At 51.8% G+C, this 27,027-nt stretch overlaps 1 protein-coding gene and 1 long non-coding RNA gene across 3 annotated transcripts; both read left to right on the plus strand.

The window, feature by feature from the left end:
- Positions 1 to 2,501: 2,501 nt before the first annotated feature.
- LOC308048910 (olfactory receptor 14A16-like) lies at positions 2,502 to 3,434 on the plus strand (the record flags this gene model as incomplete). Its single annotated transcript, XM_080358239.1, has 1 exon — positions 2,502 to 3,434. One exon carries the CDS (start codon positions 2,502 to 2,504, stop codon positions 3,432 to 3,434), a length of 933 nt encoding a protein of 310 aa, XP_080214365.1.
- An 8,568-nt stretch (positions 3,435 to 12,002) lies between these two features.
- On the plus strand, positions 12,003 to 19,987 carry LOC308048945. Of its 2 annotated transcripts, XR_013923199.1 has the most exons (5): positions 12,003 to 12,250; positions 12,345 to 13,670; positions 13,998 to 14,281; positions 17,255 to 17,538; positions 19,553 to 19,987. It is a non-coding gene; the product is annotated as an uncharacterized lncRNA (long non-coding RNA). The 2 variants fall into 2 exon arrangements; XR_013923198.1 differs by having other exon boundaries at positions 12,003 to 13,670.
- Positions 19,988 to 27,027: the final 7,040 nt, after the last annotated feature.

A 27,027-nucleotide genomic window follows, 5' to 3' on the forward strand; every position in this document is an offset into this window, starting at 1 on the left:
ACTAATAATAAGTCAAAACAAAAGTAAAAAAAAAAAAAAAAAAAGATGATAATTCGAGGTAACTTTGGGAGGGAAAATACACTGTTGGAAATAAGTGTTTCTGCCCAGCATAAGGAGAGAACATCAGTGATGACTTGAGGCTGTTTCACAGCAGGTGCCCCAGGGACACCTGGAGGAGCCCAGAGGGGACAGAGAAAGGGACATCATGGGCTGCTCCTGTGCTGTGAGCTGGGCTGGGCTCCTGGGACACAGGGAGCTCATGGCAGCGGCAGCGCTGCAGAGAGACAGCTCTGCCCTGGAGCAGCTCCTCTGCACACGCAGCAGGGCTGAGGGCTCTGCCTGCAGCACCGAGGGCACAGAGACAGGCACAGAGAGGTTAAAGACAACATGGGGTGGAGGATGCTGAGACATCACTGGGAGAGAAATCTTCACAGCCCTGAAAAGAGTAAGTCTCTGGCTACAGCCGAATTCAACTACAGTTCCTGGAGAGAAGCTAAAGCTGGAACATTCCACAAGCTGTGGCATCTGTCAGGAGGGACTTTGCAGTTTCTCTAGTGCAGAGAAAACATGTTATATAGAGATGAGTTTCTCTGATGCACCTTCAGAGGGACATTTTTAATGGGCTTTTTCAAGGAGAAGGTAAAGGAAGGGATTACAGTAAAGCTAAGGAGCTCTCCCAAGTCCTTATTTTCAATTTGTTTCTCTTGGGGAATTTGAGAGGAGAAATGGAAAAGGAGCTCTCATACTTGAACAAGTCATGGAGACCACTCAGCTGTAACTTCAAGTAGTCAGTAGGTGTGATAGGAGCCTCCTGATGAGCCTTCATCCACTCCTCTGCCCATGGACAGATGCAGCATCGCCTTTGCTGGACCCAGCAGGATCACCCACCTGTCTTTGTTTTCAACAGGAAGATGCTCCCAGGCGGTGCCCTGCAAACAGGCAGGTGTCTGTAGGGCCAGGGTGAGCGCACAGAGTTTGGGATGGGGTCTGTGAGCACTGACAGGGAAAAGACATGGGACAGGGAATCACCTCCCAGGAGGAAAATCTCCTGGCAGCAGGGACATGATCTGGGAAGGAGGAGACAAACCAGAGCTCTTGTGGGAGGGAGGATGTAGAAATCTCTGACTGACCCCCTGCAGTGCAGATCCCTCCTCTGAGCAGCCCCCTCGCCTGCTCTCCCACCCAGCAAAGCCTCTGCCCTCAGGGCCGGGGGCTCCAAGGCATGAAGCAGCTCCTGTGCAGCCAGAGCTCCAGTTCCTCTGCAGAGCACAGGGGCTGAGAGCAGCTGCCCGGCACTGTTGGTGTCTGGGAGGTGGCTGCACAGCTGGGGAAGGGGGACGCTGTCTGAGTGCCCGGCTGCCCCTGCCCTGGCCTCTCTCACCCCCACCCTCACCAGATTTTTCCTTCTTGCTCCCCTGCTCTGGGTCACTGCTGTTGGGATCTTGTTCTTGCTGTCAGGCTCTCTGGGGATGGCAGTTTCAGCTGCAGAGTCACAGCCTGATCTTGTGGGTCCTTTCCTGCAGGTGTGTCCATGGGCACACGTGTCCCAGCTTTGCTCTGACCTGTGGGGTGTGGGCAATGAAGTCTGTGGGGCTGAATCTCCCTGAATCAAATGCCATCATTAGGACTCTTGGCTATCTGCATGAGGTTTCCATCCCAGCTGTGAGCTCCCCTCTGGGATGCAAACCCATCCTATAGCATCTGTGTTATCTGAAAGTCTCAAGGAGAAGCACAGAAATGGTGCGACAGTCAAAATGCTGTTTGGTTTGTGAAATGAGCTACTTCTGCCCTGGGCTAAATGTGGGCTGCTGAGACCTTAGAAAACAGTGAGATGTGTAATGGTCTGAGGTGGATCCCTCTGCTCTCAGCAGTGTCTGGTGGCTTTTCAGGGTAACATGGGAGTGTGATCACCCTCCATCTCAGAAAGGTGCCAGCCCAGGGCAGCTGGAGCAAGACAGAGGGACAGACCAGCTACCCTCACTCTGCACTAAGCCACAGGCAGCCTCTTGCCTTGCAGGACTCGCTCTGTTCTCCCTGAGTGCAGCAGAAATGCTGATGGTTTCTGACATCCAAGAACATTCCCCAGGGTGAGAGGGGAGAAGGAGCTGTAAAAAACCCCAGACCTCTCAAAACTCCTCCCGCCACCTCATTTCCTTGTCCCTGGGAGTGCAGATGCTGACAGGTATTTCTGCACCAGGAGCAGCTTCATGTGACAAAGCTGAACCCCAGGACTGTCCCCTGCCCCCATTCCCATGACCCCACTGCTGCAGAGCAGGGCTGACTCCTCAGCAGCCAGCGGGCACAGGCCCTGCTCCTCATGCACCTCCAGCCAGCACCACCCAGGGCTCAGACACGGAGCTGAGGGAAGGTCTGGAAAAGGACAAGGGGCTGTGGAGCAGGAGGGGTGTGTGAGAAATGGCTTAGACCTTGGTCAGAGAAATCTCCCCAAAATTCTTACTGTCTTTTTCTTCTGTGATAGCCCCCATAGCCAAAATCAGCAAATGTCCAACAGCAGCTCCATCACTCAGTTCCTCCTCCTGGCATTCACAGACACACGGGAGCTGCAGCTCTTGCACTTCTGGCTCTTCCTGGGCATCTACCTGGCTGCCCTCCTGGGCAACGGCCTCATCATCACCACCATAGCCTGGGACCAGCACCTGCACACCCCCATGTACTTCTTCCTGCTCAACCTCTCCCTCATTGACCTGGGCTACATCTCAACCACTGTCCCCAAGTCCATGGCCAATTTCCTCTGGAACACCAGGGCCATCTCCTACACAGGATGTGCTGCCCAAGTGTTTCTCTTTGTCTTTTTAGCTTCAGCAGAGTATTGGCTCCTCACCATCATGGCCTATGACCGCTATGCTGCCATCTGCAAACCCCTGCACTACGGGACCCTCCTGGGCAGCAGAGCTTGTGTCCACATGGCAGCAGCTGCCTGGGCCACTGGGTTCCTCTATACTCTGCTGCACACGGCCAATACATTTTCACTACCACTCTGCAAGGGCAATGCTGTGGACCAGTTCTTCTGTGAAATCCCCCAGATCCTGAAGCTCTCCTGCTCAGACACCTACCTCAGGGAAGTCTGGCTTCTTGTGATTTCTTTCTCAGTGGCATTCGGCTGTTTCGTGTTCATTGTGCTGTCCTATGTGCAGATCTTCAGGGCTGTGCTGAGGATCCCCTCTGAGCAGGGTCAGCACAAAGCCTTTTCCACGTGCCTCCCTCACCTGGCCGTGGTCTCCCTGTTTATCAGCACTGTCATATTTTCCTACCTGAAACCCCTCTCTTTCTCCTCCCCATCCCTGGATCTGGTGGTGTCTGTTCTGTACTCAGTGGTGCCTCCAGCAGTGAACCCCCTCATCTACAGTATGAGGAACAAGGAGATCAAGGATTCAGTGTGGCAACTAATGAATGGCTGTTTGATGAAGCAATAAACTGCCCATAATCTTCTGCATGGCATATATAATGTAAATAATTTTCTCACTGAGTGGTTGTGCCCGTGTCCACTGGACACCCTAGAGAACCTGCTGCAGGTCAGTTGTCATGGAGCAGCCTCTCACAACCATCATTTCCAGCACTGGCTTCTCACTTCAGCTTGAAGAGGTTCTTTGTCCCTCCCTGGCAGCACAACTAATGAGTAGGTCAGATGTCCATGTTTGCATTGTGTAGACAAGATGCAAACAAACGCACAAAGTGCTTCTGAGGTGATGAACCCAAGTGAGCAGAAACACCATCAGCTATTCCTTGGGGTTCCATGAAGGTCAGTGGGACAGACAGTGTCTTGATGCGATTTCATGTTGAGAGTAACATCCTTTGGGGAACCACCTGAATGTAGCACTGGGATGTGCTTCCTGGAACAGAAGATCCCCTGTCCATTCTTTATGCCATGAGGCATCTCATGTAAGTGCAGAGAAGGGTGACAAATGGCAGGGCTGAGGTGCCTCCCAGCCCCCTGGAGTGGCAGCAGGAGGTCAGAGAGACACAGTGACTCCTGCATCTGTGTGTACAAGGGAAACACTCTGTCTCTCAATATCCATGGGTGCATAAGGAGTCCATGGTGAGGTTACTTCTCTCTGGTCAGGCTAAAGACCACAAGAAGTCTGACGCGTTGGGGTCCCTGCCTGCAGAGCAGTTTCTGAGATAGTCGAGCTTTCCATGGTAGTGGGAAGACGCCGGAGAGGGGGAAAAAAATAATAACTGAAAAGGACAACTTGGGAGGTGCATTCTGGATATCAGGAGGAAGAAACGTCAGTGGAAGGGCAGTGCTGCGGTGCAGGAGGTCACCCAGAGGCAGTCGGGATCAGCCCATGGCTTTGTGTTTCAACAAACAGCCAGTGAGGGTGCAGTGAATGAGGCACGGACTCTCGGGAAGGTGCAATGAGAGACATTTATTACAAACTCAGGCTTCCATTTATACTTGCACATATGCACATATAACTTCCTGTGCTCCATATGAGCACGTGTAAAATTAATCCTCGCAGAATCGCGGGTTTATTTTCCTTCCATGCACATATGCACATGTAACTTTCTGTGCACATTTGCACGTGTACTTTATTTCCTCCCACAATCGCGAGTGTATTTTCCTCCCGTGCTTCCACGTAAGCACGTGTAATATTCTGTGTGCATTTGCACGTGTAAGTAAATTAACCCTCGCAGGATTGCGAGTGTATTATAAATTTACCCTCGCGGAATTGCGAGTGTACACTTCCCGTACTTACTACAAGTACGTGTATCTCTTTAAAAATAATCCCGCACCATGTTCAGGCAAGTGTGTACTTCTCCGGGACTCAGGGCCGGCTCCGGCATTGTTTTGAGTGAAGCCACGTGCATGCACTCTGTGGACCGCCCGTTGTATTAGTTGCTGCCCCTTAGTAATTTTCTTCAACTGATATCCGAGCCTTTAATTAAGTCACTTTTGGAGTGCTAAAACTCTGTTTCTCACCGGTTTAATAAAAGTTGGTTTTGGACTCTGTTGTCCCTTAAATTAACCTATGGGGTGCCTCCGTGACATGCTCTCAAGAACATGTGTAAGGAATAGACTCTCAAAAGGCTTTGTTTTCTGTGTTTTCTGTGGGCTCAGTGGGATGAGATCAGGATGTGTGGAGAGCCGGCGAGGAGCTGGGCTGGAAAGTGCCCCAGAGAGGAAACCACCCGTGAAAAGATGAAGCGTGTGAGCGTGCATGGTGGGGGCACACAGCAATGTTCTCACACAGCCAGGCCTCCTGGGAGAGACATGAAAGACCAGCAGAGCAGGGTCTGGTCTGTGCCCAAGCTCCTGGACATCATGGGGCACCTACTCCAGGACAATTGTCACCAACCAGCCCCTTGCAACCACCTTGTAGGTCATTGTCCTCTCACCACAGCTGAGAGAGGTTGTTCTTTCCTCCATGGAAGGAGACCGAGTGACTAGATCAGAAGTCCAGGTTTGCATTGAGGCAAGATATGAGCATGCACATCATGTGCATGTGTTGGGAGAGATGAACCTGAATGAGCATAAATGCCATCAGCGATTGCTGAGGAGGCCATGGAGGCTTGTGGGACAGTGTATCGAGGTCACTTCATGTTGAGAGTAACTTCCCCAATAACCACCTGAATGCAAGAGTCATGCACTGGATGGTCTGTCTCCAGAAGGCAGCTGCGCCTTGGCTATGGGGATTTCTATTCCCTACATTTCATTCTTGCCCCAGAGTTCTGTGACCCCAATGGAGCCGACAACTTCTGTGATTCTGCTTCATTGCTGGAGATCTCCTGCAGTAATACTGTGACACTCATGTTTTCATAATCACCATTTTAGAGCCAGTTTTCCCCTCCAATTCACATGGGCATCCTGTGAATGCATCGCTGCTCTTCACCCCAGTGCAGACAGGCAGAAGACCTTCTCCACCTGGCCCTCTCACCTCACCAGTGCCACTGTTTTCTACAGCACCCTCACGCTTGACTGCATGATGCCAGAACAGCACTCCTGAGACAGTTTGACAAAGCCTTTTTCCTACACCATCCTCACATCCCTGCTCAACCTGCAGCCCAAGAACCAGGAAGGTTGAGCAGAAGTGGAGCACTGAGAAAGAATTTTAAGAAAGCTTTGATGTTCACACAGAGACCATCAGAGTTGCTGACCTCCCGTTGCCTTCTGAACAGGCCCAGAGGACCTGGACAGCATTTGCTGTGTCCCAGAAACTCACCTGGAAGGACAGGATATAGAGAGAGCCTTTGGTGTGGGAAGGGGCAGAGAGTTGCTGGTGGAGCTGGCTGGTGTCTCTGTCTCTCAAACACCTCAGAAAAGTTGTGGCTATCAGGGAGGTTCCATGGTCCTCTGAGAAATAAAATATCAAAATTGTCTTCAAGTAGGTTAAAAAGCAAGATGATTGGTAGAATTACAGGCTGGGCAGCTTCACCTCAGTCCCTGGGCAAGTGATGGGGCAAATGCTTTCCAGACATCTCCAGGCACTTGAAGGAAACAAAAAAGAGTGCAGAACCTGCATGGGAGGGGAAAGCAGGGAATGTTGTGTACCTGGACTTTAACAAGGCCTTTGACATGTTCTACCATAGTCATATTGGTGATATCTGGATGGAAAATAGAGATGACAACAAGTGTGGCAGTTTGGCTGGATGGTCAGGCCCAGATGCCATCAGTGGAATGGACTCCTCCTGGCAGCCAGTCACTGTTGGCATCCCTCAGTGACCAGCACTTGAGCCAACACCTGTGAACATCTTCATTATCTGCCTGTATGATGGTTTAGAGCTCACCTTATGGTCCTTTGTGGATAAAGGCAAACTGCGGGGAGCCCTTGAGCTACCCCATCGAGTTCACCTGCCTCAAGCAGCACAGTCAGGATGACATTCAGGTGTCTTCCAATCTGAGTGAATCTATGATGCAAGGAATCTTCCCTTGGAGAGCTCTTTGAAGACAGAAAAGGGAGAGGATGGAGAAACGCCAGTGAAACAGAAGTACATAGACAGAATGTTACACTCTAAATACAGCAGAAAATTTGTTTTCATAAGTGGCTGCCTAAAACTATTCACATAAATCAAGAGAACATGACAACATGGGTTGTGAGCAATTGCATTATGCGTGACTTGGTTTATATCTGCTGTTATTATTATTACCATTTTTTGCAATTACTACTCTTACTACTGCCATCATCATTATTATAATTACTATTACTATAATTATTTTATTTATTATCATTATTATATTACATTTATTGTAGCTGTTGAAGCTATTATTGCTGTTGTTGCTATTGTTCCTATTGTAACTATTGTAGCTATTGTGGCTATTTTAGCTATTGTAGCTATTGTAGCTATTGTTGCTATTGTAGCTATTGTAGCTATTGTTGCTGTTGTTGCTATTGTTGCTGTTATTGCTATTGTTGCTATTGTAGCTATTGTAGTTATAGCTGCTATTGTTGCTATTGTAGCTATTGTAGCTGTTGTTGCTATTGTTGCTGTTGTTGCTTTTTTTGCTATTGTAGCAGTTGTTCCTGTTGTTGCTATTGTAGCTATTGTAGGTATTGTGGCTATTGTAGCTATTGTTGCTGTTGTTGCTGTTGTTGCTGTTGTAGCTACTGTAGCTATTGTAGCTATTGTTGCTGGTTTTGCTATTGTTGCTGTTGTTGCTATTGTTGCTGTTGTAGCTATTGTTGCTATTGTTGCTGTTGTTGCTGTTGTTGCTGTTGTTGCTATTGTAGCTATTGTAGGTATTGTGGCTATTGTAGCTATTGTTGCTATTGTAGCTATTGTAGCTATTGTTGCTGGTTTTGCTATTGTTGCTATCATAGCTATTGTTCCTGTTGTTGCTATTGTTGCTATTGTAGCTGTTGTTGCTGTTATAGCTATTGTAGCTATTGTAGCTATTGTTGTTATTGTAGCTATTGTTGATGTTGTAGCTATTGTAGCTATTGTTCTAATTGTTGCTGTTGTAGCTATTGTTGCTATTGTTGCTATTATTGCTGTTGTTGCTATTGTAGCTGTTGTAGCTATTGTAGCTATTGTTGCTATTGTTCCTGTTGTTGCTATTGTTGCTGTTTTAGCTATTGTTGCTATTGTTGTTATTGTAGCTATTTTTGCTGTTGTTGCTATTGTAGCTATAGTGGCTATTGTAGCTATTGTAGCTATTGTTGCTATTGTTGCTGTTGTTGCTATTGTTGCTGTTGTAGCTGTTGTTGCTATTGTTGCTATTGTAGCTGTTGTTGCTGTTATAGCTATTGTAGCTATTGTAGCTATTGTTGTTATTGTAGCTATTGTTGATGTTGTAGCTATTGTAGCTATTGTTCTAATTGTTGCTGTTGTAGCTATTGTTGCTATTGTAGCTATTCTTGCTGTTGTAGCTATTGTTATTATTGTTGCTATTGTAGCTATCGTTGCTGTTGATGCTATTGTTGCTATTTTAGCTATTATAGCTATTGTTCCTGTTGTTGCTATTGTTCCTGTTGTTGCTATTGTTGCTATTTTAGCTGTTGTAGCTGTTTTAGCTATTGTAGATTCCTCCCGCTCTTCAGGGAGGAATCCAGGAGGAAGAGAAACCTCTTTCTGCAGACACTCATTGGGGTCAGGCTGCTCTGTTGCTGGAGCAGGACTCTTGTTCTGGTCTGAGGAGAGGGGCTGGCACTGATAGACACAGGTCATCTGTGGTGGGGATCTGCTGGAGTTGAATCTGCTTTTCCTGTCTGTCCACACCTCCTCAGGAGACACTCTGCATCGGTATCCATGGGGGAATTCTTCTATCACATCTTCAATGTGCTCATTCAAAATGTCCTCTTTATCTGCTCTCCTGAAACCTCTCTAATTAACTCTACAAGCTTTGTAGAGCTTGAAGAAAATTATGCAAGAGACATGGCTTGTGAGAGCTTGGGGCATTTTAGTGAGCTCATGCTGCATTTGATGCTGAGTCCATGAGCCTCAGGTACTGAGAACAAACAAAGCTCTCAAGGAGGCCAAGTCAGAAACAAAACTTCAAAGCTCCTTGAAGCATTAATGGGCCCCACTGAGACCTGTTACTGACAAAGGCTCCCCAGGGATTCGCTGGACGCTCTGATGACAGGTGGGCCAAGGCCCTGTGCAGGTGGCTCTGATGCTGAGAAACTCCTTGGTTTGCTTTCTGAAGCAGAAAGGAGACCCATGAGCTCCAGGCAATGGGAAGGGGGATCCTGTCCCTCACACACGGCTCAGGGCTCTCCGAGAAAAGGACAACACTGAAACAACAACTTCCAGCTTCCCCATGGGGCTGCAAGGAGGCAACGAGGCCCCAGTGCCATGAGGACAACATGTTTTCTCATTGGCCTCAGTGGCAGAGACAACTGCCAAGGCCAAGGGGACAAAGACCTGGGTTCTATTGGTGCCTCCCAGCCTCGCCAGCGCCCTTTGCCATCTCCACCACCGGCTGCTCCACACAGTCCTACACCTTCCCCTCTTTCCCTGCAGGCTATAGACGCCCATCTCGCTTCCCCACCTGCTCTCACCCCGGCATTTCTGCACCTTCACTGATGTGTCTGCACCCTCACTGGCTGTTCTTTGGAACACAACCATGGGCTGATCCAGACTACCTCTGGGCGACCTCTTGCACCACAGCACTGCCCTTCCAGTGACATTCCTTCCTCCTCATACTCAGTCTCTATCTTCCAAGTTGCTCTTCTTGCCTTTTTTTCTCCCTCTCCCGCATTTTCCCACTACCATGGAAAGCTCGACTATCTCAGAAACTGCCCTTCAAGCAGGGAGCCCAACCTGTCAGGCTTCTTGTGGTCTTTCACCTCACCACACAGAAGCAACCTCAGCGTGATCTTGTAAAACCCATGAGTGCCTTTCAGCTTCTCTGGCAGACATGACCATATACCAGCTGCTGTCCTGTCACGTACTCAGGCAGAATGGACATGACAACCCATCTCCAAGTCCTCTTCGTGGACAGGGCCTGTCCTAGTGCAGAGGTTCTTTCCCAGCCATGTCCCTGCTGCTGGTCTGTCACCTCCAGAGTCAGAACTGACCCCATGGTCCCCTTCACAGCCACAGGCTTTTTCCTGGATTAGGAGTTTCTGAGACACAAATTACCTCATAACACCATGCCCATCATTCGCCCAGTAAGGAAGGGGTCTTAGGGTTAGAGTTAGGGCTTTGCCTTAAATTTTAGGATTAGATTTAGGATTGGGTATTTAGGTTTACATTTAGGCTTAAGTTTTAGGATTTGGTTTAGGGCAACGGTTGGATTAGGGTTAGTGTTAGGGGTTCCGGAGTTGTCTTAGCGGTACAGTTAAGTTTTGAGGTTAGATGCTTCACGTGCTTCACCATATGTAGAGGCGTTCCTGGAGTCATTATGGATATGTAACACCTTACTGTATTTAAGCACACCTCTTTTGTTAAAAGGTGTGCGCGTTGGGCGGAGCGAATCCCCCGCGTACCCAGCGCTGTTTTGCTTATGCTCTAATGAACACGTGTTTAAGGAATGCAATTAAGGAATTGGATTAAATGTTGTTTATCCATAGAAGAAGCGTAAGTTATTTATTTCAGTTCCTTATTTGGCAAAAATGATGTAATTCTGTGCAGCACAACCTGTCGTCTTTATCTTTCCACCTCTTTCTGGCATTAAGAATGAAATAAATAACTTACGCTTTTTCTATGGATAAACAACGTTTAATCCATTTCCTTGTGTTCCGTAAAAACGTGCGCGGGGGATTCACTCCGCTCAACACGCATACTTTTAACAATAAGAAGCGTGCTTAAATACAGTATAGTATTACATATTCATAATGACCCCAGAAACGCCTCTACATATTCATGACCTTTCCCGCTTTTTATTAAAATGAGTCTCAGATAACCATTTACATATTCCCCTCCTTGACCTTCCCCTGTTGGCCTGCGCAGTGTCACTTGGTGAATTTGAGGAAGGGTCTTTAGGGGTCTTTGGATGAAGCTCCTTCAGCTTCGTCACAGTGGACTTTGTACCTTTGGCTCTTTAGGAGGAACTGGCTGGAACCCGAGCTGCCAAACCGACAGCAACCAGACTGGCGCCCCCTTTTTGCTGTAAATCTTGGCTGTCTTGTTGCAGCTGGTGCTGTAGAACTTCTTATCTCGGCATTTAATGAAGTCCTGCTTTTTTTAGCACAATTAGTTCCATACAGCTCTAAACTAGATATTAATAATGTGGTTTAAAATGTTAGCTTGTTAGTAGGCCCTTATTATATAGTTGCTTAACCCTTAAAATGTTAGTTCCCTCTATCAATATAACTTCCTAAACAAGTTTCATAACTTTTACATAGAACTTAACCACCTTTCCCTTTTCCAAGTTCAGAGTCCGTGCCTCATTTGGTTATACCTGTAAACATTAAACATCTCAGCACGAGTCACAACTGCATTTTTCACAATAACGACCGGATAAAGCGATCAGCACAGACACTGAGAAGTGCAGGCGGCCCACGGTCTGTCAGTTCGTTACAGCTGCTGCTGTTCTGAGATTCCAGGGAGCGGAAACTTCTCTTCAGCGACTGCAAAACGGAGCCTGTTCTCAGCAGCCGAGACTTTTCCGCTGTGACAGGACAGGACGCTCCGGTTCGGAACCCACAGGCCCTCAGCGCTGCTGCCCCAGCGGGTGCGGTGCCGAGCGGCCGCGGACACCGTGTCCGCCCGCGGGACGTGCGGCCGCTCCGTGCTGCGGGTTCCGCGGCTGCGGAGCGGGCAGCGAGGAGTTTGTTTGAGAGCCGAGGCTGATCTGCAGCTCAGAGAGTTTCCACTGCACTGAGCCGCCATGCCGGCACGGCTGCCGGGGACTTTTGTATTTTAATAATGGTTCAGAGCAACCAGATTCCGTATAAACATGTGGCGGGTCAGGCGAATGATCGGACAGCTCTGGCGGGGTCCTGCCGGCAGCGCGGCTCGCCTCGCCCGTCCCGGTGACGCCATTTCCGGCTGCAGCGCTGGGCCGAGCGGAGGCTCCTGAGCGGGTGCGGGGGGGCGAGCGGCGGGTGCGGGGGGGCGAGCGGCGGGTCCGGGGGCGAGCGGCGGGTCGGGATGGGGGCGGGAGAAGCGCCCGCGGTCGGGGCGCGCGCACAAAGGTCCGTGTGCGAACGGGCCCTTGGAGACCCCGGTCCCGGGAGCCGCCGGAGCTGAGCCCACAACTGCCGGCCTGTTGGTGCTCCGTGCAGGGGGCAGCGCAGAGGCCGCCGTGGGAAAGCCGGGTGTCCCCAGCACGTTCCTGTTGGAGCAGCACGTGGCCTGTGCAGCTTCGTGTGGGACAAGGGAGGCGACTGTGTCCGTGTTGACTCAGGTCGGTGCAGCTGCGCTTGGATTTAGAGCAGTAACCCTGGCTTGTCGAGCCTTGGGGGTTGTTTATTTCTGAGAATGGCGGGTCTGTTCAGCAGGTCTTTAATTGCTGTGCACTCTTACCCTGACAAGAAGGATTCGTTTTCAGTGTTATTCATTCAGCGTAGCTCTCTCGATTGTACGGGTAAGTTTTCCCGCTCTCAAAGGTTCCCTCTCCATTTGGTGGTTGAATTTCTCAGCATCTCTACTGCCGTTTGTTTTCCTTCTCCTGCAAAGTGGGGTGGAAAAGAGAAGGCAAAAGGCCCCGCTGCTTCCAGGAAGGGACTTGGTTGCTTGTATAATGCGTGTCTAGTTCATCTCGAGGAAGACAGAGATGAATGGTGTTAGAAATCAATAAGCTGTGTCCTGTTGGAGGGACAAAGTGTGTTGGATTTGAAGCCCTCGGTCAGGACGGGAGGAGCTGCCTTCTTGGGTCAGTGATGGGTGTTGGCATGTATTATCTGAGCTGGAGCTGATGTCTGTCACCACTTGAGCTCTAGAATTACTCTGAGACCCAGGAGTCTCCCGTTCCTTGTGGAGCTTTTCCAGGCTGTGGAATCCCCTTTCTGTCACAGGTTGTAACGCAGCCCATGGAGAAGGGGGCACTGTTTGAGGTTCCTCAGTGTGTGTGTTAGGGAGGTGTCGTTCTTGGGCTCACACTGGGCGTTACGAGGAGACGCTTTGACGTGAGCTGAAGGCAGCTCTGGGTACCCAAAGCTGTTAACCGGTGTTAACAATCGCTGCTGCCGAGATTTGGGGGTGACGGCACCAGCCGGTCGTGACGAGTGTGGGTGTTGCTGAACCGCAGACACCGTCTCGTCCAGGCTGCACAGCCAGAGCGTTTGAAGGGCGATGTCCCAGCTTCCTTTGATTGCAATGAGCACTCGTGTTGGGATTTGCTTTTTAAGGAGCGTGCTCTGCTTGAATCTTTTGCGTTGGGGTTTGTTCTGTTATTTCTGCAATGCCATGAAAGCTCAAGTGCGGGAGGTTGAGAGCTGTTGGAGCAGAGAGGAGCACGTCTTGTATTGCTGGATTTTTGTGGGTTTCTGCAGGAGGACATGGACCCCAGTATCAGTTGGACCCCAGAAGGACATTGTTTGAAAATGTGTGGCCAGGTTCCAGTGACGTGTTGGCCTGGGCGTGAATGACTGGAAGTGCCTGTTGGGAGAGCTCTGTTGGTGTGGACCCGTGGAGCCTTTATGATTGAGCTTCCAGGTGTCAGAATGCGAATGGAAACTTGAACTCGAGCCAGTCTTGCTCTCGAACCAGAATGGTTTTGACTCCTGCCCAGATTTCTGAGAGAGCCGTGACCGTTCCAGGCAGCCGAGGTTGTGGCCCAGGGTGTGTGAGTCGCCCGCTCTGCAGTTGTCCAGCGGGCCCTGCAGGTAATTTCTGAGGTGACAAAGCTCTTGGCAGGCGACAGCGTTTGAGTTCCTTTGCTTCTATCTGGGGATATATGGACCAGCTGAAAAGGTGGTGTTTGTGTTTACCCGCAGCACACAGACAGACCCCTGGAGTGTTCACGTGCCCTTGTCGATGAGTGAAGAAATTGTCTGTGAGACAGAAAAGAGAAGGGTCCGGGGACAGGTTTTAGGTGTTTTTTCCAGCTCCCTGCAAAACCTGGGGTTTTAGTGTTTTCCTCCAGATTTTCCCTTGTGATTTGAATGTGTTCTTCTTGTTCCTGAAAAACTAATTTATTTCCTTTCCTGCAGCTCTGCCTTCCAGGAGAAACAGCTACAACGCTCTCCCTGTGTGCTGCAGCCGTCCCGGCCCTTGTGCTGAGACCGAGCTCATCACTTGCGCAAGTACAGACTGTCCTGGTTAGCGCTGCCGAAGCCTCTGCGGTAACGAGCGTGGTTGGGAGATGCAGCGCACGAGCTGCTGTTGTGCTTGCAGGGAAAACTGGCTGCTCTCGGTGTGGGGAAAGCAGGAGGATTTGTTCTGTTCCCGCCTGAGCTGTGGTGGATGAGGAGGTTCCGAATGCCGCGCAGGACGGGTGAGTGTGTGTGTAGATGGAGATGTTTTAAATGAGCCAGTGTCACACGCTGCCTGTAAGAGTGTCTGTGCGATCCCTGTGTCAGCCGAGGCTCTGGGCACAGCTGGGCTCTTGGTGCTGAGGCTCCTTGGGAGAATGCGACCTGGCCCAGGGCTGTGGTTCGACTTGGAGCTTTACTGTTGTGGGAAGACTTTAGCAAGCAGCGTAGCTTATTGCTCCCCAGAGTTTTCCAGCAGTGAGCACGGCCTTCCGCTGAGTGAAATTTCCATTTCTGGAGAGTTTTCAGCCAGTTGGTGCTGCCGAGTATCCGAGTGACCCCCAGTCCCGGGAACCGCCGGAGCTGAGCCCACAACTGCCGGCCTGTTGGTGCTCTGTGCAGGGGGCAGCGCAGAGGCCGCCGTGGGAAAGCCGGGTGTCCCCAGCACGTTCCTGTTGGAGCAGCACGTGGCCTGTGCAGCTTCGTGTGGGACAAGGGAGGCGACTGTGTCCGTGTTGACTCAGGTCGGTGCAGCTGCGCTTGGATTTAGAGCAGTAACCCTGGCTTGTCGAGCCTTGGGGGTTGTTTATTTCGGAGAATCATGGGTCTGTTTAGCAAGTCTTTAATTCCTGTGCACTTTTACCCTGCAGGAAGCATTCATTTTTGATGTTGAGTCTTGGTCCAAGTGTCTCAGGTAGTTGTTATTTTGTTTGGGCTGTATGCAAAAGGTCAGAAGGTTTTCCTCCTCATCCAGAGACTGACGTGGTGTAGGCCAAGGCAGAGCACGGGGGCTCCAGGCACACACTGGTCTTGGAAGCTTTTCAAGGCTGTTTTCACAGGTCATTTCATTTGAGTCTCTCTGCTCTGCAGAAAGCGAGTCAAAGGAATTCCTGTGCCCCTGGTTAACTCAAACTAGATGTTTAGCTGAACAGGGCAGATACCACTTCAGTTGGAGCCAATTCTGCTCTGCTTGTGAAAGCAAGCTCAAAGAACCCCAGAATGTCTGTGATCCAGATTCTAGCACTGCCTGTTGCATTTGCATTTCCATGTAAAGCACTGGGCAGCTGGAAATTGTGATTGTTGCTGGATTAAGCTCCAAGAAATAGTCAGAGGTGGTGGATGCTGTTCTGTATTCTGTCCCCCTTGAGCACCAGCAGCACAGGTGAATCGTTTTCAGGTAACAGCCGTGGCAGCAGTGGGGCAGAGTTTTCATGCTTTGACTACGTGGCTGGTTTGTGCCCGGCAAAGCGCATCCGCCTTTAGAATCTGGTTTGTGCAGGTGAGACGCCTGGAAAGTGAGTCAATTTTCTCCACGCAGTTAGAAGCCTTTCTTTTTCCTAGCTGGCACAGTCATTGTTCGGATTCAGTTTGAGAACAAGAGGAACACCCGGGCAGAGTTAAAGTTTTTAGTTGTTGGTGTCTGAGAGCCAAGGTCTGAGCTCTGCCCGCGGGTGTGAGGAGCTGGGAAGGGGGGTGGATGGGGCAGAGCTTGACTGACGCCCAGACTGGTCAGTGAGAATATTCCATTAGCATCATGCTGTGTCTTTAAGGAGCGTCGGGATCTTCGGGCTGGGGTTTTTTTTCAATGCTGGGACAGAGAATTTTTCACGTATCTCTAGTTCATCTGGAGAAAGAGAAATAAGCTGCATCCTGTTGGAGGGACAAAGTGTGTTGGATTTGAAGCCCTCGGTCAGGACGGGAGGAGCTGCCTTCTTGGGTCAGTGATGGGTGTTGGCATGTATTATCTGAGCTGGAGCTGATGTCTGTCACCACTTGAGCTCTAGAATTACTCTGAGACCCAGGAGGCTCCCGTTCCTTGTGGAGCTTTTCCAGGCTGTGGAATCCCCTTTCTGTCACAGGTTGTAACGCAGCCCATGGAGAAGGGGCCACTGTTTGAGGTTCCTCAGTGTGTGTGTTAGGGAGGTGTCGTTCTTGGGCTCACACTGGGCGTTACGAGGAGACGCTTTGACGTGAGCTGAAGGCAGCTCTGGGTACCCAAAGCTGTTAACCGGTGTTAACAATCGCTGCTGCCGAGATTTGTGGGTGACGGCACCAGCCGGTTGTGACGAGCGTGGATGTTGCTGAACCGCAGACACCGTCTCGTCCAGGCTGCACAGCCAGAGCGTTTGAAGGGCGGTGTCCCAGCTTCCTTTGATTGCAATGAGCACTCGTGTTGGGATTTGCTTTTTAAGGAGCGTGCTCTGCTTGAATCTTTTGCGTTGGGGTTTGTTCTGTTATTTCTGCAATGCCATGAAAGCTCAAGTGTGGGAGTTTGAGAGCTGTTGGAGCAGAGAGGAGCATGTCTTGTATTGCTGGATTTTTGTGGGTTTCTGCAGGAGGACATGGACCCCAGTATCAGTTGGACCCCAGAAGGACATTGTTTGAAAATGCGTGGCCAGGTTCCAGTGACGTGTTGGCCTGGGCGTGAATGACTGGAAGTGCCTGTTGGGAGAGCTCCGTTGGTGTGGACCCGTGGAGCCTTTATGATTGAGCTTCCAGGTGTCAGAATGCGAAAGGAAACTCGAGCTCGAGCCGGTCTTGCTCTCGAACCAGAATGGTTTTGACTCCTGCCCAGATTTCTGAGAGAGCCGTGACCATTCCAGGCAGCCGAGGTTGTGGCCCAGGGTGTGTGAGTCGCCCGCTCTGCAGTTGTCCAGCGGGCCCTGCAGGTAATTTCTGAGGTGACAAAGCTCTTGGCAGGCGACAGCGTTTGAGTTCCTTTGCTTCTATCTGGGGATATATGGACCAGCTGAAAAGGTGGTGTTTGTGTTTACCCGCAGCACACAGACAGACCCCTGGAGTGTTCACGTGCCCTTGTCGATGAGTGAAGAAATTGTCTGTGAGACAGAAAAGGGAAGGGTCCGGGGACAGGTTTTAGGTGTTTTTTCCAGCTCCCTGCAAAACCTGGGGTTTTAGTGTTTTCCTCCAGATTTTCCCTTGTGATTTGAATGTGTTCTTCTTGTTCCTGAAAAACTAATTTATTTCCTTTCCTGCAGCTCTGCCTTCCAGGAGAAACAGCTACAACGCTCTCCCTGTGTGCTGCAGCCGTCCCGGCCCTTGTGCTGAGACCGAGCTCATCACTTGCGCAAGTACAGACTGTCCTGGTTAGCGCTGCCGAAGCCTCTGCGGTAACGAGCGTGGTTGGGAGATGCAGCGCACGAGCTGCTGTTGTGCTTGCAGGGAAAACTGGCTGCTCTCGGTGTGGGGAAAGCAGGAGGATTTGTTCTGTTCCCGCCTGAGCTGTGGTGGATGAGGAGGTTCCGAATGCCGCGCAGGACGGGTGAGTGTGTGTGTAGATGGAGATGTTTTAAATGAGCCAGTGTCACACGCTGCCTGTAAGAGTGTCTGTGCGATCCCTGTGTCAGCCGAGGCTCTGGGCACAGCTGGGCTCTTGGTGCTGAGGCTCCTTGGGAGAATGCGACCTGGCCCAGGGCTGTGGTTCGACTTGGAGCTTTACTGTTGTGGGAAGACTTTAGCAAGCAGCGTAGCTGTAAAAATGTCTGTGCGATCCCTTTCTACAGGCAGGCGCAAGTCACTGGAGTGTATTTACATTTAACTCATCACCTCGCCAAATCTTTCGCTATATCCCCATACGTTCCAGCCCCTCGCTCAGGTGACTTGCTTCTGCTGGGGCCAGCGAAGCCAGAGTTGTTCATTTGTGCTTGTGAGGTGTAGCACAGAGCAATTTACAGGGGCACACAGTAAACATACAGAAAAAGGAAAAAACATATTTCTGCAATAATCAGGTGTCCCATTCATCTTGCCAAGGAATTACACAAGTTATTCAGCCAGGCATGAAAATGCTCCAATGCCCTAAAAGTCCTAAAAAGGCATGTAATTGTTTTTTTGGAGCTGGTGCAGAAAACTGCTGCACTGTGTGCTGTACTTAATCTGGTGTTTCTCTAAGCTGCCTATGCAGAACTATTTCTAAAAGTAGTACAGTGGCACAAGGGCCCTGCGTTTTCGTCAGAGTAATTGCCCAGCCTTGGTCCTGCAAATGCACCTTCAAAAATTCAGCAGCTGCTTCAGCTTCTTGTTGTGACGCTGCCACAATCAACAGATCATCAATCTCATGGCAGTCAGTAACAGTACCCGACCACAGTGCTATATCAGCTACTATCATCTGGTGGCAAACGGAGGGACCGTGTTTTTATCTCTGAGACAGTACTCGGCTAGTACATTGCTTTTGTTGCCAGGTAAAGGCAAGCTGGTCTTGCACTGAGGTGGCAGGGGGTGGAGGGTGGGTGCAGTGTGGGCGGGGGGGCTGGGGCTGGTTGGCTTTTTTGCATAAGCATTAACTTTTACAAGCGGCAAAAAATTTGTGATGGTATGATCCCGCTTATTTCTGATCGTGGGATACCAGCTTGTACTAAGTCATTCCGCACTGGTGTTCTCATCACCTGTGCTGTAACTCTGCTCAGTGTTGCCGGATTTCCATTATCCACCACCCAAACAGAGGGTCCTGAAATTACAGCCCCAGTTCCCCTCAAGGCATTTGCCAGAGTGCTGCATTACCTGTAGCACTTGTCACTGCTACCCTGTCCGAATCGGATCCCATAATCAATGCATACACCACCCCCATCTGCCGCACTAAATCAATACTTTCCTCCATTGTGCACCAATTTCCACGGGACAACACAGATTCAACAGGTTCAGCATATGCTGTTGAAACTGCTGCACACAAACATTGATATAGCGTAGGTGCAATAATATCTTGCCTGTCCGGACCTCTGACAGTTTGCAGCTGAGCATATTGTTGTTGTATCTGATCACCATAGGCTATAGGGCTTAAGAAATCTTGTTCATCTGCCAATAAATGGATAGACACAGCTCCACTATCCCAAGCTGGCAAAATCTGTGCCGGAATTCCTTCCCCGCTCGTCTGCTGAGAGATCTCTGAAAATGTCGTTAACTCCTTCGGAGAGTGAGTTTGTGTGATCTGCCCCCCTCATCTGCTTGTTCCTGCTGCAGCATCATTTGTATGGGGGTTGTGCTCCCACCACCTCCCTGCCATTGAAGTCAGGATCAAGTTCAAACTCAATATTGGAGTCTGAGGATCCACTCCAAATATTTCCATCCCGTTCCTTGGGATTCCAAGAGTGTTTTGTGGTAAGAGGACAAACCTGAGAACACAAGAACTCACTTTTGGCATATTTTTCCTTTTGTTCCTTAGCAATACATGCTAGCAGCCGGTCTACATTATCTTGCAGCTCATAGCACCGCTCCGCTTGAACAGTAATTACTTCTTGTGTGATGGCCTTTGCATCCTGTAAAATCTCAACCTCCTTTTCCAGTTCTCTTCTTTTACTCTGCAATGCAACAACGTCACCATCAAGAGCTCTGAGACCGGTAACAAATAACCATCCCAACCTCCCTTGGATTGCCTGAATTTTCTGGATTTCTGCAGGAGAAAATCGACCCCAGCATCAGTTGGACCCCAGAAGGACATTGTTTGAAAATGCGTGGCCAGGTTCCAGTGACGTGTTGGCTTGGGCGTGAATGACGGGAAGTGCTGTTGGGAGAGCAGAGCTGCCCGGTGTTAACAAACGCTGCTGCTGGAATGTGGGGGTAGAAGTGCCAGAAATGTGATTTCTCAGGGAAAACAGAGAAATTTGTCAAGGCCTGATTGTAATATGGCACATTGTAATTAAGCGCAGTGGTAATTTTGCATCGATTTTACACAGGATTACTGGCTGTAACAGACTGGTTGCATCAAATAAATGTTGACTTGCTGCACTGGTGGCCTTGGGAACAGCCGATGGCTTCTGGAGGTGGTGACATCTCCTGTGAGCCCAGGAGTGCTGAGCCCATCGTACAGGGAACAACCTCCCCTCCCTGAGCAGGGCAGAGGACCCAGGGGTCCGGGCTGCCCGTCCACGCTCCTCTCCTGCCCCAACACCAAAATATGTTCCTTGGGGGATGGTTCTCACCAGAGCCCCACGAAGAATCTGTTTCCAAGTCAGTCATGAATATAGTGAAAAGTACTGGCCCCAGCACTGCCCCTGAGGCACTGCACTGGATACAGGCCTCCACTGGACTCTGCCCATTGACCACGACTCTCTGGCTTCTTCCCTTCAGCCAGTTCACAGTCACCTCACTCCCCGCTCATCCAGACCACACTCCCTCAGTTCAGCTGTGAGGATGCTGTGGGAGACTGTGTCAAATGCCTTACTCAAGTCAAGGTAGACCACGTCCACCGCTTTGCAATCATCCATCCATCTTGTTATGTCCTCATAAAAGTCAATGAGGTTGGTCAAGCACAACTTCCCCTTGGTGAAGCCATGTTGACTGCCCCTAATGACCCCTAATCTCCTTGATATGCCTTGAGATGGCACCAAAGATAAGTTGTTCCATCATCTTCCCAGGGATGGAGGTGAGGCTGACCGGTCTATAGATACCCAGGTCCTCCTTCTTGCCCTTTTTGAAGGCTGGAGTGACATTTGCTTTCCTCCAGTCCTCGGGCACCTCTCCCGTTTCCTATGACTTATCAAAGATGATGGACAGTGGCCTAACAGTGACCTCAGCCAGCTCCCTCAGCACCTGCAGGTGCATCCCACCCAGACCCATGGATTTATGGATGTCCAGATTGTTTAACTGGTCCATAACCCAGTCCTCATGAACCAGCCTCCTCCAGCCTCATGGGGGAACACTCCACCTTCCCCTAATCTGCCCGTATCTGGGGGCACATGGCAGGTGGGAAGGAGGTGTCCTTTACAGTGACACCCCGGGTGTCTGGGCTCCCTCAGCCACTCCGCTCATGGCCGTGGTGTGGCCAGAGAGGACCCAGGCGTCCGAGTGCTGGCACAGCAGTGGGAACATGGACACAGACACACCCATCCACACGCAAGCGTAGCTTTGCTGAAGGGATGCCCCTACATCTTGCAGAACCCTGCCCAGCCCTCAGGGTGATCCTCGGGGTCTGTATGGCCCCAGAGCCCCTGCCTGGCCTGCATGGTGACCCTCTGGGTCCATAGAGCCCCACTGGGTGCAACAAAAGTCATGGGGGCAGCTCTGTCCAGTGTGGCCTGGGACACAGGTCATGGACAGTCCCCTCTGTTTTCTTGTCCTGGATCCACGTTCTGCCCACCCAGACAGCTCAGGGATGCCCCGGGGTCCAGGACCCTTGGTGGGGCTGGAGATGCCCTGATGCTGCTCACCTCGAGTTCAAGAGGTCGCAACAGCGTATTCTGCAATTCCAAGTCAACATCTGGAAGATCTGGAACCTGGCGTTTCTGCTGCAAAACATCATCCACCCTGACAGACAGAGGGAGCTGGGGAGAAAGGTTGGGTGAGGGGCACACTTGGGTGCACTGGGAGGCAGGAGAAAGCGATGGGGTCCTTGGGGAAGGTGACTCCAGGGAAAAATGGGGTACGTGAGCTTGTGTGGTGGGGCACAGAAAGCAGTGGAGGTCCTGGGGAAGGGGCTGTGTCCTGGGGTATCCTGGGGTGCACTGGGGTGTAGTGGGTTGTGATGGGATGGACGGGAATGCAATGGGAGCCCTGGGCAATGGGGCATCCTGGGAAAACATTGGGCAGCAGGGATGTTCTGGGGGGCTGCGAGGGGTGCATGGGAGTGTACTGGGGCACATTGGCATGTTCTGGGTCACGCTTGGATGCCCTGGAGTTTCGTGGCCATGGGAGGGAGGGTGTGGGGCCAGCAGAACTTGTGACACCTACCGCAGCCCTCTTCACTCGCCCGAGTTTGAGTCCCCCCTGTAGAGAGACCATGAGACCTCAGTGGTCACTGGGATGTCCCAGTCCCAGCAAGGGAGGGGAGGACCAAAGTGCCCTCCAGTTCCCCAGACTGGATGTCCTCCAAGTCCACCCCACTACTTACATGCAGGAGAGAACCTGCACTTGCTTCCAGCAACGCTCCTGGATATGCCTATGAAAGAAGAGAAAGGGGTTGGTCTGGCTTGGAGAGAAATGGGGCTGTGGGTGGGACACAGGTGACACCAGCCCCACCCAGGCCCGTGGATTCTCCCTCATCTGAGCCTGAAAATCCCTTCTGCTCCCCCCAGCCTCATTCCTCCAAGTTTCACCGGGGATACCTGTTCATGCAGGGACCAGGGCTCGGGTCGGGGAAAAGGATAACAAGGGAATTTGGGGCCTCCAAGGAGGACGGGGGTTGAGGGGGACCGAGAGACAGGGCACTGTTGTGAACTAGCAGAACCCAAGGGACCGGGCTGGGGGTGCTGGAGGGACAGGACTGCATGGGATGCAAGTGGGGGGTAAAGGAATTCAAGGGGAGGGGACACGGGGAATTCAAGTGAGGTTGGTGGTGGGGGCAGGAGGAAGAGGAGAGCAGAGGAACAAAACGTGGGGATCGGGAAAGTGTTTGGGAGGGGATGTTCAAGGAAGGAGATCTGAGGACATTACCGCAGTGGACAGGATGAAAGGCAAAGGACGGAGGGGAAAGATGGAAAGAAAGGCATTGGCATCCATCAAAGGGAGGGCATTTGGGGACCCTATATAGGACACAGAGGAGATCCTGAGGAGGAGATACCTGAGGGGCCCAAAAGGATGGAATGGGGAGGCCCAAAGAAGAGGGCTGTGGGGGCACCAAGACAAGAAACCGGTGGGGGCCCTCACTGGAGCCTCACCTGCGCATCCTCGCGGGTGCACAGCAGGATGGTGAAGAGCAGGGCCACGCTGAGCACTGCGACCTTCATCTTCCTCTGCGGTGCAGGGAGTCCTGGGTGATGCCGGAGAAGGTGAGGGCACCTTTATCCCTCCCAGGACGACTCCTTGCCCCTCCCCACCCCTCCAGCCCCCAGGGCAAAGCCAGGCTTGGCAGAGACACTGCCCTGGCAACCCAGCCTTGGCACAGAGTCACCCCCGCCTTGAGCACTGATCCGGCTGCCTTCCCTGGCACCAGTGCAGCTTCCTGCATGGGGCAGCTGCACGGGGAAGGGCCCAGGCATCCACGGTGGCGAGGGGGGACAGGAGTGTGTCCCTGACAGCCAGACACCCTGTGCTGATGACCCACTGCTCCAACTCGAAACCATCCTGCAATAGCCCCAAAAGCCAGATCCCCCCACCTCCTAGTGCCCCTCACCTCCCAGCACCACCATGTCCCAGCGCCCCTCAACACCCAGGCCAGTCTTTCCCTGTGGAACCCCCCTCAGAGATGACACCAGCCTCAAATCTGGGGTCTCTAAGCACAATTATCTCTGAGCCCTTTCCAGCCCCTTAAATAAATGAGGGGCTGGGAGTCACTCCTCTTGTTGGGGCACCAGGGACCCCAGGATTCGGGAACTCTGGGAGCTGGGAGGACAGCTGGGGCAATGGGCAATGTGGACAGCTGGGGACTGGGATCCTCAGTCACTGGTGGCGCTGACAATGGGGAGCACTGGTGAATCCTGGGCTCTGGGAGAGGAGGGCTGGGCTTGGGGGAAGCGCTGGGGTGGTGTCAGTGCCCAGCTCCAGCCCACCCCATTTCCCTTGCACCGCCAGCGCCCAACTGGTCCAGTCTCCAGCCACAGCTGAGAACAGAGCAGAGGGAACATCCCCTGCCCTGGCTCTCACCTGCCCCTGCCTGGGGTCACTGTGCCCTCCCAGACAACCTGGCTCCCACTCTGCAGAGCTGATCCCGCATGGTGGGTCCCAGTGTCCCCGTCCCCAACAAGGCTCTGGCTCCAGCCCCGTCCCTTCCTGGGACGTGGCCACAGCTCACCAAAGGCCCTTGTCCCCACCGAGTGTCCCTCCAATGCCCCCATCCTCGGCCCAGGCCAGCGCTGTCCCTGAGCAGGATGTGGCCATCCAGAGGGACGTGATGAAGCGGGCGCTTGTTCCCAGGCAGCTGCTCAGAACTAATTGTTGACGGAGCTGCCCTGGCACGAGGAGGGATGTTTGCTCCCACAGCGGCTCTGATAAGCTCTGTTTGCCCAGGGCCCATGGCACAAGAAGCCCGTTCACCAAGATCGGTGCCTCACAGAGTGACCGGTCGGGGGATCCAGGGCAGTTAAAGCAGCCTGGCAGCCTGGGCTCCCCCAGCCCTGGCAGCGGGCAGAGCCCACAGAGAAGGGCAGTGCTGGGGCAGCGGGGAGGAGCAGGTGCTGGGGCACCCGCACGCCTGGGGCTCCCTGGCTGCCCTGGCACAGGCTGGAGCCCAGAGGCCGGGGGGTCCCAGGGGAGCAGCTGGACAGCCGGGGTGCCGCTCTGCTTCGGGACAGCCTGTGGGCAGGGGAGTCCTGCCGGAGTGGGGCTCAGAGCAGCTGGGGGATGGAGCTGTGTCCCCAGGGGTACGGCCTCCCTGCCCTCTCCCCCGCCTGCCTTGCAGCTCTCCCTGACTTTTCGGGGGGCAGGGGGTTCCCTTCACTGCACCCCTGGCCCAAGCATCTCCATCCTGGGGGCCCTGGTCAGCATCCTCTGGGCACTGTGGGGCAGTGTGAGAGTGGGGGAATCGGTTTATTACTCCCCTCTGAGTCAGGAAAGCTGACGGGTGAATCTGCCAGCTTGGCTTGCACAAGCCAGGCAAGACCTTTTCCAGCAATCAATCATCGTTACATCCAGGCTTTCCTGTCATAGAATCATCAAATCGCAGAATAGTTTGAGTTGGACATGACCTTCAAAGTTCATCTAGTCCAACCCCTGCCATGAGCAGGGACATCTTCATCCAGCTCAGGTTTCTCAGAGCCCCATCCAGCCTGGCCTGGGATGTCTCCAGGTTCAGACTCTGGTTGGACTTGATGTTGAATGGTCCATATAATGGGGTCCATAAAATAAGAATCTCGCTTCCTTGTTGTTTTCTTACACTGTCTGAATTTGGTAAGCGAGAGCAAGAGTGGTTGACAGTGTCTGTTTGTTGAGAGTAACGTATTCCTGACTCTCCCTCTTTGTATGGTGAAGGTTTCTGCCTGCACTATGATTTTGCTGGGCTGTGAGGCTGTGTTGGAGCAGCAGAGGTAAGAAGTGGTGGCTTTAAAGGCATTGAAGCTGTGGTAAAACTAGCAGGTAAAGCTCGTTTCTTCCTAGAGAGCTGCCTGACACAAATAGTTACAAGTAAAGACCTTTGAAGTTGGCCTTTTTTTTTTTTTTTAATTTACTCTTAATATGGAGCTTTTGATATTGATTGATTGATTGATTGATTGATTTCTGGGAAGCAAGAAGTGAGAGCCTGTGCACTCCCATAGGCAGCACTGCCTCCCAAAATAGGTTCACCCTTCTCCACTTCTGTTCATTCCATGCTGGTGTAGAACAAGGCCATGCAGTCGTGTGCAGATGTGGTGATTCCAATGTGACTATGAGGTCACAGCCCCACGATGACGTGCTGTGCTGTGTCTCGGCAGCAGCAGCATCACGGTGCGAGCGTGGGGGCCATGGTCCTCACCCTCCTCCTCCTGCTGGTGTCCCTGCCAGCTCGGGAGGCCCAGGCTGCTCCAGCCGAGCGCAGGGAGCAGGTGGGCGGGCAGGGGCAGCACCCAGCCCCGAGCAGCTCAGCAGGGCAGCAGTGGGGCCAGGGCTGGGGCTGGGGCCGGGAGAGCAGCCGGGCTGGGCCGGGCAGGGCGAGCCAGGCAGCACCAGGGTGTGGGCAGGGGGCAGACGCCCCGCAGGGAGGGGAGAGGGGCTGCGGCTGCTTCAGGGGCAAGTTCTGGGCAAGCAGGGGCTGGGAGTGGTGGCACAGGGGCAGAAACCAGCACTGAGTCCCTGTGGGGCCCTCCCTGCCCCCCAGCCCCGTGCCACACGGCCCCATCCCAGGGCACGCTTTGAGCCTTTGGGCCTGTTTCAAATCAAAGCTGGGATTGCTTTGGCCCTTTGGGCCAGTTTTGAGCTCAATCTGGGCACATTTGTGCCCTTTGGGGCCATTTCTGCCTAGATCTGGGAGTTCTTTGGCTTTGTAGTCCAGTTTATACTCAAATCTGGGGGTGTTTGGGCCACGTTTTTACCCAAATCTGGGCATACTTTGATTTTTTGGTCCAATTTCACCCCAAATCTGGAGATGTTATATCCCTTTTTAGCCCGTTTTGATCCAAATCTAGTGGTGCTTTGGTTTTTCTGGCTCTTTTTACCCGATATGCTCAGGTGCTTTTGCCCATTTTTTCTCCTAATGGAGGTGCTGTGTTCCCAAATATGGGATATTTTCACCTTTGCCAGCAGTTTTGCTCCCAAATGTGGATGTTTTTGCCGCTTTTGGCCACTTTTTGCCCAAATACTCAGAATCTTTTGCCTGTCTTGGCCAATTGAGCCCCCAAATATTTGGAATACTTAGGCATTTTTCCAGTTTTCTCCCTAAATAGGGCTAATTCTCTGCAATATATGGGCATTGTTGTCCTAAATATGCTGTGCTGTGTATTGTTTTGTTTTTTCTCTCTTCTTTATGTCCTCTTTTACCCGAAATGCAGGAGTATTGCTCTGTGAGCCTGGAAACCTCTCTGATCTGTGATGACTCCAGGCCATGGCATTGGCAGAGTTGATCGAGCTTCTCAGCTGGATCCTGGTTATGAGCCTTGGGCTGTCCCAGAGGTAAGTTGTCACTGTCTGTCTGCTTGAAGGAATACACACTCACATTTTAATAGGTTATTAATGTGTGATTGTACCCAGGATCATCTCAGAGGCTTTTCAAAAGCTTTTTGTGCCTTGGTGGTGTTACACAGACAAGAAAACCTGCTAGGTCTCAGCAAAAAGGTCACCCATGTTCCATTTCTAGCTGTGGGAACGTACACCTTTGTATGTGTCCTGTGTCATTACCTCACCCCCTCCCATCACTGCAGGTGACTGAGGAAGAAGGAGATCACAACATGCCATGGAAGCTCCTCCCCTGTGTTTG

Source organism: Nesoenas mayeri (assembly GCF_963082525.1).
Source record: "Nesoenas mayeri genome assembly, chromosome: 23".
NCBI classification, from domain to species: domain Eukaryota; kingdom Metazoa; phylum Chordata; class Aves; order Columbiformes; family Columbidae; genus Nesoenas; species Nesoenas mayeri.